This window comes from Tamandua tetradactyla, chromosome 12 (assembly GCF_023851605.1).
Source record: "Tamandua tetradactyla isolate mTamTet1 chromosome 12, mTamTet1.pri, whole genome shotgun sequence".
Taxonomy (NCBI): Eukaryota; Metazoa; Chordata; class Mammalia; order Pilosa; family Myrmecophagidae; genus Tamandua; species Tamandua tetradactyla.
Window position 1 is genome coordinate 10510510 of NC_135338.1, and position 14281 is coordinate 10524790.

The 14281-nt window shown below is 42.1% G+C and overlaps 1 protein-coding gene and 1 long non-coding RNA gene across 2 annotated transcripts in view; one reads left to right on the forward strand and one right to left on the reverse strand.

Moving 5' to 3' along the window:
• Nucleotides 1-1816: 1816 nt before the first annotated feature.
• On the reverse strand, nucleotides 1817-8668 carry LOC143651213 (uncharacterized). Its single transcript, XR_013159914.1, has 3 exons — nucleotides 8310-8668; nucleotides 2532-2726; nucleotides 1817-2087 (listed from the first exon to the last, which is right to left on the reverse strand). It is a non-coding gene; the product is annotated as an uncharacterized LOC143651213 (long non-coding RNA).
• Nucleotides 8268-14281, forward strand: part of TBPL2 (TATA-box binding protein like 2) — a 31235-nt gene continuing 25221 nt past the window's right edge. The window contains exons 1-4 of the mRNA XM_077122244.1: nucleotides 8268-8342; nucleotides 10513-10964; nucleotides 11603-11690; nucleotides 13778-13869. Coding sequence (XP_076978359.1) covers nucleotides 8292-8342; nucleotides 10513-10964; nucleotides 11603-11690; nucleotides 13778-13869 — 683 coding nt within the window. The 5' untranslated portion in view covers nucleotides 8268-8291. The remainder of the gene's footprint in view (nucleotides 8343-10512; nucleotides 10965-11602; nucleotides 11691-13777; nucleotides 13870-14281) is intronic.

Consider the following 14281-nt stretch of genomic DNA (forward strand, 5'->3'; position numbering starts at 1 on the left):
AGAACCTAAAATTATGGAATTGTAACCCATACCAAACTCTGAAATCTGTTGTACAACTAATTGTTGTGATGTGCTTTGAAATGTCTTGCTTCTTTGTAAATATGTTATTTTTCACAAAAAAGAAAAAAAAGTCAATATTTATACCTTCTACCCTCCTATGTTCTGGAGCAGCTGGAAGGAAAAATCTGAGATGATGGTATGGTAGCCCATGAAAAACCTTGGGATCTCTCCTGTAACTACTTGCTGAAGAGTGCTTTGAAAACTATTACATTTTTCTTTCTTTGCTTTGTATATATGTTATATTATACAATAAAAAAAGTAAAAAAAAAAAATGTGGGTGTTGTGCAGCCCAGAAGATAAAGAGGCATATACAATAGCAGGTAAAGTATGACTATAGCTACTTAGCAAGTCAGATCGAGAATCCACCAATTAATAACTCTCTTGGATCCTGACAAGATACTTTCTCTCTGACCCCTCTCTTCATTCCCAGTGCTTCTTCCTAATTCGGACCCATATTAGCTCCTGCCAATCCAGGGGCACTTTAATCTTCTAAAAATACAACTCTCATCAACTCCTCATTACTCATCAAATAAAATCTTAATTTCTTAACCTGACATTCAAAGCCCTCCATTATATGACCCACATCTTAAAGTCTGTTCTATTCAGGATCCTTATGCTTCAGCCAAACCAAAGCATACAAACCGCTCTATTTTTCTGTTTCAGTGTCTTTGCTTGAGCTGTAGTTTCCCAGCCACCCTATCATACCTTCAAGACCTTGCTCTGTTGCCTCTTCCTCCATGAAGCCTACCCTGATGCCTACTCACAAGAAGTAATCTTTCCTCCCAGAAAATACCAAGACACTTCGCTGGATTCTTTGTGTTGCATTATTTGTATTTGTATATATGGCTTATATTTCCCTGAGTTGTTTCGCTTCCGGGGGCCTAAGTTTCCTCACCTTTGAGACTGAGATGATAATCACATCTGTTCGTAGCACTGTTTTTTTTGGGGGGGGATGGGTGGTCTGGGGGCAGGGGGTGGTGCATGGTCCGGGAATCAAACCCAGGTGACCCACCTGGAAGGCGAGCATTCTACCCCTGAACAACCCGTGCACCCCATGGTGTTGTTTTTTTGCTCGTTTTTTGGCATGGACAGGCACCGGGAATCTAACCCGGGTCTCCCGCACGGCGGGCGAGAACTCTGCCGGCTGAGCCGCCTGTGGCCCGCCCCAGTACCGTTTTGATCAAAAGATTTCAGGAAGTGGGCTCCTGCCCGCAGTCCCAGCAGACCGTGGCCGGCTGGGTGCGTGGCGCTGGCCCTGGCGGTGGCCGAGAGCTGCAGGCCTGGTGGGCACAGCCCCCACCCCCGCGTCCTGGGATGGGTGGGGAGGGCAGCCTCGCCCCGCCAGCCCCGGAGTCGCCAGCCAGGAGGGGAGGAGGGCGGGCAGCGTACGGGGAAGAAGACACGGACGCCCGCAGCGCAGCGTGGAGGAGGTGATGCCCACCGGGCGGACGCGCTGATTGGACGCTCCGCATGGACCCGGTCCCCGCCCAGGGGTCCACCCGTCCCTTCCATGACCAGCCCAGCTGGGTCAGAGCACCCTCTGTCCTCCCCGGATATGCACTGTGGCTGAGCGTGACTTCCCAAGCCTGGGGACAGGGCCCGGCGCTGAGCGCCTCTTGCTTCCCCCTCCCCCACCATAATGGGCATCTGCAGCGTCGCCCTTAGACCGGGGACCCCCACCCTGGCGGATGCCACCGTCGCTGGCAGGAAAATAAAGGCCTCTCCGTGTGGTTTCAGAGCAGCTGAGTGGCTCTAACTTCGTGGCTTTATTTTTCCTTTATTTCAAAATACACCTAGTAGCGGGGCACTATCCTACTCTTACTTTATTCCATTAAAAAGGACTTATAGGATTTAGGACAGTGTCTGGACACAGAAGTTCCTCCATCAGTGCTACTCTGATTACCATTTTTATTATTATAATTCATCTTCTCTGCTAGACTGGAAGTTCTTTTATTAAACCCAGCCATCGCTGTATCCTCCATGGTATCCAAAGAATGTCTTGCCCAGAGGAATGAATGAGTGAACACCTGCAGAAAAAAAAAAGACAGGTATGCCATCTCGAAAGAATATACAACAGAAATATGCACGGAAATATTCTGAAGGGAGAGGCCCCTCTCTCCAACCCTTTGAGCAGTGAAGTGCCCAGGTCTTCCCCTAAGGCAGAGTCTTTCCTCGGTCCCTCCCAAGACACCTCTGCCAAGTTACTTCCGCGAACTTGCCCGCAGCCTAACTTGGAGGTTTGCCACTCAAGCGCGGCATATCCAAAAGAGAATTCCTTTCCGCAAAGAACATCACTTGCTGATGTGTCATCGGGGTGATTATATTTTATTACTCCCGTTGCACCTCTTAGCGTTGACTTGGCTCCAAAATAGAAGGGGAAGGGGGGGAGGGGGGGAGTCCTGGTTTAAGGGAAGAATGAGTGGGTGGTGGCAGGGAGGCTTCTGGGGACCCGCCTAGGGGTGCTGACTCACCTCAGCCTTAGGTCTCCTCCCAAAGGTGATTTCCTTCCAAGGCCCTCTGCAGAAGTCCTGGAAACCTCTAGCGGCAGTGCCGTTTCTTTTCTATTCCCACGGTACTTGCCCCCTCCGTAATTCCACGGGCTACTTTTTGACGTCGCCTGCTAGAGGACAAAGCCTTTTGAAAGATGGTTCAGTCTGAGGTTTTCCCTGAAAAGATTTGCAGCGTTGGAATTGAGGGCTCGTGGCCACTCCCACCTGGCCACAGATCATAATCCTAGAAAAAATAAAACCCCTCCCCCCACTGCCTGAGCTATGTGACAGGCGCTGTCCTAAGTGTGCTGCAGATTATCTCAGGTAATCTTGACCACAGTTCTAGGACAGCCCTGTTATTAGTTCCCTTTCATGGGGAGAAAGTTGAGGCGTACAGAGATTAAATGACTTGCCCAACTAAAGTCACCACCCTTGTACAGAATTAAGCAGGGATTCAAACTGAGTCTAATTTCCAGGCTCTCAACCCCTGTACTGTGCAGCCTCCTAAAACGCATCACTGTAGATTAGAGGAAATGCAGATTTTTATCTTTCTGCAACTGCAAAAATTATGTCCATTTGATACCTAAGCAACGAATGAAAATAGCATTGTTTAAAGGTCACTGGGGAGAGGGAGAGGGGAAGTGTATGTTTGGTGGATATTGAGTGTTGTAAATAAAATTAAATTTCTTTGAAAGCTGGCACCGTTTCTTACATTTCCCAGTTAGGGGGAAGACCCTTCACAGATGGATAAACAGCTGCACTCTCAGAAGTTTACTTGGTTTGACATAATAAATGTAAATGTGGTCAAGTTTCTAGAGAATGTCTGTCAGACTTAAATCTTTAAAATGTTAATTCTTGGGGGGGGGGGGGCATGTTGTTCCAAACTCCACTCTAATTATACAGCATGCAAGTGCAGGCACGTCCAAATATTCATTCCAGATCTGTACAGAGTATTCACCGCAATGACAGAAGCTGAAATCCTTTTGCATACTTTACCAAGCAAATATTGTAAAATGTAATCTGCTTGTTTACACTGCTCCTGCTGTGGGTGGCAGGGGCAGGTAGCTACCTTTTGGGACCCAGCTTCCCTGGATGTGCTCAGTTTGGGAACTGATAGAACAACTCTCTCCTGTCCACGATCAGAGTTGATTGTTTTAGTTCCCTTTCTATGTAACAACTGCCAAAACTGTGCTCATAGATAACACATGTCATATATACTATACTTTAAAAATAAATGTATTTTTTATTATAGAAACCGATAGGAGAGGGTCAAACAGAAGGCAAATAATAGCAATCAGTCAAAACAGGAAAAGGAACTTGTGCAACTTCAATCCTTGTCTTTAGTTTTTAAATGACATTGAGTCATTTTCCTGAGAAAATTAAAATACAGCAAGTAGTCTTTACATCCGGTTTACAGCAGCACCTGAGAAGGAAAACTGCAGCATTATCAAGAAAGAACTGTGGTGCCATTAAAACTCAGATTTTCAATGGACTAAGGTCAGCAAGCCAAGATGACAGAGACCAGACTTTGTGACTTTGTGAGCATGCTTCAGTGCCTCCACAATTAAATGCTTAAACAGGATCCTTCCCAGATGCTGATGTTTATGTCCCACATCCACTGAAAATGGGGAAAGATGAATTGCTGTGGGATCTTTTTTTTTTTTTTTTAATGATCACTAAAGGGACAAGAATTTATTGAATTTTGAATCTGGAAAAGATCTTTGAGTGATGCAATTCATCGACAAATTCTTGGATTTAAAATCCCTGTTAGGAAACTGACAGCTCAGCGTAGAGATGAATCACAACACATGTTGATGACTCCTAAGACTCCTAAAGAGAAAGAGAAGGCTGAATTTAGCAAATTACAGCCAGATTAAAAAAATGTTCTCTGTTATCATGGCCTCAAGAAACCTAATCGCATTTGCTCAAATTCTTGCTTTTCAGTGTTTTCCTAGGCAGCAAAATTGCCCCTTACATTTAACATCCATCAAGGTGATATGATGTGGGTTATTCTACAAGAGCTGTACATTGTCCTCCTTGTATAAATATGTACATATATATTTGCACTGACTGGTACAGTGACTAATCCTATTTATTTTTGGAAGCACCCTCTGATCCTCTGCCACAAAGAAATCCACTTTTTTTTTTTAACATCTGGGAGATGCATAAAGCCCCTTGTCCCCTGGCCCCAAAAGCTGTTTCTTTCCCAAATCAACAGATAATCTCCTCGTGGAGAGGAAAGAGCACCCCTAGTGAAACCCCACATCCTTTCCACGCTGAAATTCCACCTCAGTTCAAGCAACTCAGTCTCAAGCCCCAACAGCTGTTTGGGAGGCTGAGGCTCAGTGCCTAGCACCTAGGAAATTTTCAAGGGCCAAAAAAAATTTTTTTAAATGTTTGAAAGCTGAGAAAAACCTATTGGCTTCAAAATAGGAAAAAACTCCATAAATGAAATTAGAAAATGTGATTAAATGTCTACAAACCATGCCGTTGTAGCTACTAAACACGAGCAATGCATCTCTTCCATAATCATATAAAAATTATATTTAGTGTGATGCAAATTCACAGAGACAGAAAGATTGCGGGGGCCAGAGCTGGGGGTGGGGTGGGCAATGGGGAGTTAAGGATTCATGGTTCCAAAGTTTCTGTTTGAGGTGATAGAAAAATTTTGTAACGGATGGTGGTGATGGTAGCATAACATCGTGGATGTAATTTATCACCACCAAACCGTATACTTGAAAGGGTTAAAACAGGAAATATTATGCTGTGTTTGTTACCACAATAAAAAAGTTTTCAATAAAATTATAATTTTAAAAATTATGATTAACATGGGTTCATTTCAACATTTCCTGTGATGAGGGATGGGCCTCTTAAAATAAGAGTTAAAGGCTTATTCTCCATAGAAGTGACCTCTCTTAAAGACTCTTCAAGACCACTGGCATAGGTGCACGTAAGTCTTGACGATATTAGCATAACTGCATTCTTTCTACATGCAAAGTGCTTGATGACAGTTTACACACACACTCCCATTCCACTCATCTACTCTTTCAAGTGGTAAATTAAGAAAGAGAAGTTGAAAATTTTGGATTTGGTGTCTTCGTTTTGTTTTGGTTTTTGCTGAAGTAGAGGATATTATAAATTCCAAAACAAACAAAAAAAGTCAATCACAAATCAAAATTAAAAATAATGTAAATGAAAACAAACTACTCATTTCAAATGGCATCTATAGCTCTTTGATGAACGTCAAGACATAGCATAAGGCACCAGAATCAGATAACTCAGGATAGCAGTTTTGTGACATGGGACAAGTTACTCAACCTCTCTGTGCCTCAGTATTCTCAACTGTAAATTGGGGATAAAACAACAACCTTACAGGGTTGTTTGGGGTTTACATGAATTAATATATGTATAGATAGAATTTAGAACAGTGCTGGCACATAGTAAGAGTTCAAGAAATGTTAAGAATTAACAATTAAAAAAGAAAACACAACAGCAGGCCACGGTGGCTCAGTGGCAGAACTCTCACCTGCCATGCCAGTCTAGTGCCTGCCCATGCAAAGATTGATATATTTATCAATCCTTGATTCTCAGACATATAATGTTTTAAGACTTTGCATAAATTAACTCTCACCAAAACCAGCTGAAAACTACAAAAACAGTAATTAATCTCTCATTTAAAAACATTTTATCTGGAAATAATTTCCAACAAAAAAAGTTTTAAAAATAAAAATAGTATCAAAAACACCCATGTAGGGCGGGCCATGGTGGCTGAGCAGGCAAAAATGCTCGCCTGCCATACCAGAGAACCGAGGTTCGATTCCCGGTGCCTGCCCATGTAAAAAAAAAAAGCAAAAACAAACAAAAAAACACCCATGTACCCTTTACCCAGATTTACCTATTAACCCTATTTATTATATCATTTACATTGCAGATCACTGCAAATTTGTGGTCCTATTTAATATTCTTAACTGATGATATATTTGTTTTCTATTGCTATGTAACAAATGCCACAACCTTTGCAGCTTAAAACAACACCTATTTATTGGTTCACAATTCTAGATCAAAAGCTTGAGCACAGCATGACTGGGTTCTCTGCTCCGGGTCTTACAACACTGAAGTCAAGGCATCAGCTGGGCCAAGATCATTTCTGGAGGCTCCTGGAAAGATTCCACTTTCATTTTTTTTTTTTGCACAGGCAGGCACCGGGACTAGAATCTGGGTCTACCACATGGCAGGCGAGAAAAGATTTCACTTTCAAACTCATTCGTGTTGTTGGCCAAATTCAGTTCCTTGGGGATATGAGCATGAGGTCCCCATTTCCTTGCTAGCTTTCAACTCCAGGCCACTCTCAGCTCTCAGAGGTAACCCTCATTCTGTGCCATGTGGGCCCTTCAAAGCCAGCCATTGAGAACATCCCTCATGGCAAATCCTTCTCATGCTTTTCATCTCCCTTCCAAGAAAGGGCGCCATTTTGTTTAAGGGTTCACCTGATTAGGCCAGGCTCACCCAGAACAATCTCTCTTTCTTAATGTTAACTGATTTGGGACATTAATTGCATCTGCAAAATTCCTTCACAGAAGTACCTAGATTAGTGTTTGATTGAACACTCATCTTAAATTCTGACTACCACATATGATGAGATACTTTATATAGTACTGTGATAAGCATTTTGTGTAAACTATCTCATTTAACATAAACCATTACATAAAATTACAATACCAATGTAAACCATTATCTGAGATTGGGATCTATATTTTTTATTAGAAATTCTATTAGATTTCTATTGTGAGCTGATTCTTAGAACAAATCTCTCTCCACTGTAACATGTTTCCCATGCTCCCTTCTGAGGACAATTTCAGTCTCTATGAACTCCGCATGGAGACACAAAATGAATAATCAAAATTCCTGTCTTCAGAGAACTTATAGTCTAGTAGGAAAGACACAATTTATGTGTCTCTGCACATTTTGAAATAACTGAAAGTGGGATCGGTTATATTTATAGAACCATTCTGCACACGGAAGCTGAGGCACTGAAAATTAAAATAATTTCAAGAAAGGTGAAACCACTCTGAGTATCTGGTTTTACATTATATCTTGATCTGCCTCAACCCTAACTGTGCAGCAATAAATTGTTTTGTATGTGACTGTAGACTGAAATCTCTATGATTAGAAGAAAACCACCTAGGATTTGAACGTGGTGAGAAGTATTGATAAAAATTCTACACCGCCTAAGTAAGGTGCCTCAAATTTTACTTGCTCTGCTCCGGTGGGGGGAAAAAAAAAAAAACTTTCCCTTACACACACACAAATAAAAATCCTTTATTTTTTCTCTGTCTACCCCGCTCACCTTTTATGCTAATCACAGCGAGATCTTCTCGCCTCCAGGAGGTAAAGGCAAAGCTTTTAAGCACCAAAGAAAATCTCCAGATTTGCAGCCAAGGGCAGACTGGGGGAGGCACTTCTCAGGTGCACGCTGAAGAGGAGCCCCTTCCCTCCCACCTTTTTTCATTCCTTGCTCCCCGCCCACCCTCTCTTCCCAAAGACCAGTCTGATTCTGCATGGCCCCCCTGCTGGCTTATTGCACCCCCCCTTTCCCACCTGACCCCACCCACACCTGAGCCCTCGGCCCCGCCCCCACCTTGCAGCGCACGAGCAAGCGGGGCTGTTAAATGCTTTCTGCCTCTAGCTCAGCTGGGCTCATTTGGACGTATACCTCTTCCTCCAATCGTGGGACCTCCACCCATGGAGGAGGAAACGTACCTGGAGCTCTACCTAGACCAGTGCACCTCCCAGGTGAGCCTGGAAACCAGGCTTCTCTGCTCTTTGGTTGGAGCCAAATTCTGTGCACCAGGGGCTCTGCCTTCGTTTTCTCGTTTCAACTTAGAGTGACCTGAAGAAGCGTTGCTGCGTATCCACTTTCAGGTGCAGACGTAGAAGCTGCAAAAGGTGAAATCGTTTGCCAAGGTTGCCAGCCAGCACTCCAACCTACTCTGGGGTGAATTCGGTGATGCGCCTAATTGCTAGATGAGACCCCCCCCAGCCCAACTCCTTTCCCCGGTTTCCAGTTCTAGAAAGAGCTTTGGTCCCAGCGGGCCTCTACTTTGCTGGGGAAAAGGTAGACTGACTATTCGGTGGAGCGCTGATGTTGTACTTTCAAGGGATGGCTGCCTTTGATGCCAACAACAGGCCTCAGGAAATAAAGCCCCTCTCGGGGTTAACGGTGGAAGTGGTGGTCCCTGGGTTTGGCACAGCGTGAGTTGGGGACACCTGTGCCTTCTTTCAGTTAAGGATTGATAAGGTTTCTGTTTTTGTTTTTTAAATCTTTAGCGTCAAGTATGCTAGGAAAGAGAGGAAGAAATCTTCAAAAAGAAAAGCAAGAGCAAGTTTTGTTTTTCTTGGGGGGGGGAGGTGAGATTTTTTTTTTTTTTTAAAGTAGCGATTAGCGCTGGGGTAGAAATAGTGACATTCCGTAGCATTTAGTATGGCAAAGGAGAGTTCTGGGAAAGGGGAGTTGATGGTTCTGCAGAAACTGTTTAACAAAAAAAATTCTTCAGATAGGAAGCCAAAAGATGTAGTGAATATATGCATTTTTTTTTTAAGTATACATTATAAGTATTTCACCTGAGGTGTTCCTGGGGGAAGGAAACTTTGCCATAAAATTATCCGTCTTCAGCATCTTGCTGCTGTTGACATAGATTCCCTGCTGAAATTTAGTTTCTTTGGGGGAGGGCCTCTGTCCCTTGCTAAAATGCCCTGATGGGAGAAGGGAAGGGAGACATTCATGCAGATATTAGTGGTTTCGTGTAAAACGGTTGATGAAATCCTTTCCAGGTGGGACAGAAAAGGCCACAGAAATGATCTGAGAGGATTCAGGGCACCATTTCCTCCCCCTCAGTTTTCTTAGGGCCGTTCTGTGGGAGTGAGGAGGTTAATTACATAATTCACAGTGAAGCAGAGGTCGAACAATCTTCGAGAGAGTAACTTCACTTTTCTAAGCGTTGTCTTTGAATAATTAGTCACCCCTGCCATCTGCTGGACTTGTATTTTAATAACAGCAATTCAACAGGCTCTAGCAAGACATTTTTATCTTAGCTAAGGTAGCTTTGTCACTTGAGAAGATGCAATACAAGGCATTTGTGACTGGTAAGCCATCAGAAGTAAAACCTTCTAAGGGATGAGATTTATTCTGCAAGCAGCATTCAGAATTGAGATGCTAAGCCTGCAGCTTGGGTGAAACAAGTGGTAATATATGTACCAAAGTAATAGATTTTCCCCCCAATATTCAAATCCATTTTAAAACATGAATTTTGCATTTGCTGCTTCTCTCAGTTGCACACCTCATTCCCTAACTTATGGGTAATGGATGTTGAGCAGCCTTCCTTGCACTGGGAAATACAATGGGTAACTGTCCTTGTCATTTAAATGTCAATAACTCTTTCCTATTGTAAATTCATGTAACTAGAATGTTTAAGAAAACATTCTCTCCTTTGGCTGTAAGGAATAGCATTTGATTTTTAGTCGAGTTTGATTAGCACTCAAAACTGTATCTTAAACTTCCTTCGCTATTTAAAATCTGAACTTAAACCTCTAAATGATCTTTAAATGATTAAAGTTTGTAATTAACTTGAATACAGTAAATTTATGTGCTTCAGAGTACACACAATTTAGTATGCGGTTGCTCAATTGTCTCTTACAAAATTGGATTTAGAGAGTGACAACTTACTAAGGATCTAACTAAAGTAGGAAAAACCTGAAAATGCCTTTTCTGAATTTTAAGACCCACTATACTACTGCTGTGCATTGTGCTGTAACCTGTAACGAAACTCTAATAGCCTGAATACATAAGATGTCTTGAACAGGCCCCTCACACTGAACACGTTGATTGCCTGCCACACTGGTGTCCCTTTGGTGTAACATGCTGTTCTGTTTTGTGTTTTGTCTATCTGATTTGGGAACTGCTTAGGATGACCTGACCCCAGCTGGGTCTCCCCTGTTCAGCCGGGTTGTGCCTTATGATATGTACATACCTACTCCATCCAAACAAGAGAATGCGTTGAGTTCCCATCTTGAACAAGCCAAAGAAACATCTGGTGATTTGGATCTTAGCTTCCTACCGGATGAACTTACCCAAGAAAATAAAGACCAGCCTGTCATCGGAAGCAAGAATGAAATGGAAGAAAATGGCAAAACTCATCAGTGCAGGCTGCCATTACCCACCGAACGGGATGTTGGCGTGGATTTAAGTGGCAACAGCAGCTTATCAAATTCCCGTTCACATCAGCAACCTGTTGGTCCTGACTCAGTCCAGCCTTCGCCTGAGAAAGCAAACCCTGACTCCGTGCCTCTGGTGTCCCTAACTCCCATGACGCCGATGACCCCTGTTTCCGAATGCTCTGGAATTGTGCCTCAACTGCAGTAAGCGGGGGAGGTAGCCTCTCCCTCTCCCCCTCCCCCAAGCAATGCTTCTGTGTTCACATCTCGTGTTCCTTTACGTGAAGACAGCTAATGTCAGGATGAGCACAGGGAAGAGAACTTCAGATTTTGTTATTTCTTGCTTTATCAGTTGTGAATGCATTGTGGCTTTAGACAGCCTATCTATCCAATGAAGCATTAATATCTCATCTCCCGAGAAGGGGTTAAGGATTAGTGTACACACACTTGAGGTATTGTGTGTTTTTGCTACAGCACTATAGTTGCTGAAAATGGTAGTTAAGGTTGGATAAACACAAAGGATATAAGGATGTAAAATTGAATTTGATTTGAGTATTGATTTCGCATTGTACTTTCTATTTTGAGGTATAGTTTTGAAAAGATTTAAAAGATTTCATTTTAGTCAGCTAGTCATGAAATTTTAGAAAAGGCTATTTTAATACTTCAGTTCAGGATTTTTACATTTTATTAGGGACCATGTTACTGTGCATTTCATATTCAGAATAATTCTCCCCCCTAGGATGTCATTAATGTAGGACCTGTGAAATGAGGAAGTTAATTTATAAGTTTTAATTTTTTACTTTTATATCTGTGTGAGTTCATAAATTGGCTTATTTCTTCAGAAATATAGTTTCCACTGTAAACCTGGCCTGTAAATTGGATCTGAAGAAAATAGCTTTGCATGCAAAAAATGCAGAATATAACCCAAAGGTAAGATTTCTCCATATTTTGTTTCGACAATTGGCTTCTTTTTACCTTTCTTCGTATGATCAGATATTGACTCATTCCTTTGTTTTGTTTTGTTTCAAAGAAAAAAACTTGTTAGTGAAAAGCTTTTGGCAATTCAAAATGAATTATCTTAAAAGTAAATAAACTGATTCTGTTTTAAAGTGATAAAAATAAGCTCATTCTCTGTGGTGAATAAAACAGTTATCGAGTAGTTCCTAAAAATTGATATTGTTCCCTTGTCATTCAAAGACTTTTCAGTTTGAGTATTTTCAGCATGTCTTTCGGGGCTCTTACTTTATTAAGATGCTGTCACATTCCTGGAAATAATTTTTTTTTTAATGTTGCCTCACTTAACTGGCACTTGTGTAATTTTCACTTACAGATTCTCTTATTTGAGGAAGTTAACTTTACATTTTTCACTTCAAAGTTCAAAGCTCCCACTTACTAATGTAAGAATGGGAGCTTTTCATTAAATTTTTTTCGTCCCTTCAAAGCATAATAAAATCCATTCTTTCTTGTATCCTGGCAAGACCAGGTATCCCATTTTCAAAGTGCTTTCCTCTTAGGGGAAGTAGATTTGTTTGTTCAATCAACATTTACTGTTTTTCAGGCTCTGTATTTAGGCATGCAAAGATGAAGATGACACCTGGCCCCTACTGGGAAAGAGTTCACTGTTTGGGTTGTTGGAGGATTTATGGAGTTAGATAAAAAGGCCACTTTGGTAGGAATCCCAAGGCTTGGTCAGCATCAACCGTCTATGGGTTGTTTTTGCTGTAGTGATGGTGGTACTGACATCTGAATTTAAATGTTGCCGGAATTCTTCCAAAACAAATGTAGCTTTCCTTTTTAAATTTCCTAAGCATGATGTATGATGGGTCCAGCAAGCTGAATGAAGACCTAGGATTCTTACGGCCAATGATTGATCATGCTCTTGAACAACTGGCATTTTAAGCACATTTTACCCTCCCCACCCTCAGCTCTCCCCTCATTTTATTTGGGTATATAGAATCTTTCCAAACTTGAACTTGACAGCCAAAGAAATTCTGGCTGGGCACTTAATCTGTCTTACAAAATGAAAACCAGGTGAGAGTTTATTAGCCACCTGGAAAATATTAATAGAACTTGATCCACTCTGTGTAATGCTGACTCTCAGGGTTCTTTTACTATCTGGTGACACTCCTAATCTGACATTGCCAGTCCAGCCAGGAAGTGATCTATGGTGCTGTGAAGCAGCGCCAACCCTTGGCATTTGTAGTGTCACATAGTACCCATCAGTTTCCTTCCCAGCTTACTGGGGGAGCAGGAGATGAGGCAGAGAGAGTGTCTGCATAGGACCAGTAAGGGGATCAGGTCTTCTAATGACGGGATAAGGTGCAGGTCAGTGTGCCCCCCCGCCCTGTGCATCAGAATCGCCTGGGGGACTTACTGGTCTGTGGGGCTGGGGCCCACTCTGAGAACTACGGCAGGCAGAACTTGACAAATCAATTTTTTTTTTGGTCATCCATCAGCACGCCTGGCCATCCATTCTAGGCTGCATTTTGATTGCTTTTTAGTACATTCTAGACTCTTGGAAAGCCTCTAATTACTTTTCGCTCTTACCTTTTTCAAAGCCAATCTGAAAGTAAAAGTAAGTATTTCAAAGTAAAAAGCATGGGCTCTGGTCAGTCGTGGTTTAAAATCTAACTTGATCATTTACCTTGTAATTCTGAAAGTTAACTTTTCTAGGACTTAGCCGAACTGGGGTTAATAGTGGATTAAACTCAGTCCTATAATGAGGATAAATGCAATAAAACCCGAAAGCTCATAGCATAGGGCTTGACCCATGATGGGCTCTCAAATTTTGTCGCTGTTAGGATTATTATTCTTATCTGGTTTCTCCAGGTAAATTTTAGATTCAGAACTGCTTTTGTTAGATCGTCTTAGTGTGGGGAGAATAGACCCAGATGTCATTTTGTTTTCCCACCCAATCTCAGCTTATGCAAAGCTGTTTTCATAGCCAGCTCGGCGTTTTAGCTGCTACAGCATGAATTCCTAGCAGGGGCTAATGATTTCTCTGGCTCTGTGCATAGAGGTTTGCAGCTGTTATAATGAGGATCCGAGAACCCAGGACAACAGCGCTCATATTCAGCTCTGGGAAAATGGTCTGCACAGGAGCCAAAAGGTATGAGGAACCGCTGCCTACCAGACAAACAGTTCAGTATGTATAATAAGCAATGATGGCATTAATTTTCTAAAACATATGCTGGGGGGAAAATCCTCTTCTTTTCTGATGAGTTCATTTCATGAAATACCAAAATTTGATTTAAAAATACTGAGGCCCCTAATGCTAACTTTTATCCCACACTTACAATACCCCCTGTTAAACCTAGGGCACTTGACAATAAAGCATGCTATAAGCCTGGGGAAATCGTTATTGTAGATTTTTTTTTATTTGGGGGAAATTGGCTAAAACTTCCTAAAGGAGGTAAATTAGACATTTGTTGAGCATAAACTCAAGAAAAAGACTCTCTTAAAAGTCTCATCTTTCCTGGATATCATGCCGAGGAATCCCTGTACTGATTTAGATCCTTTTA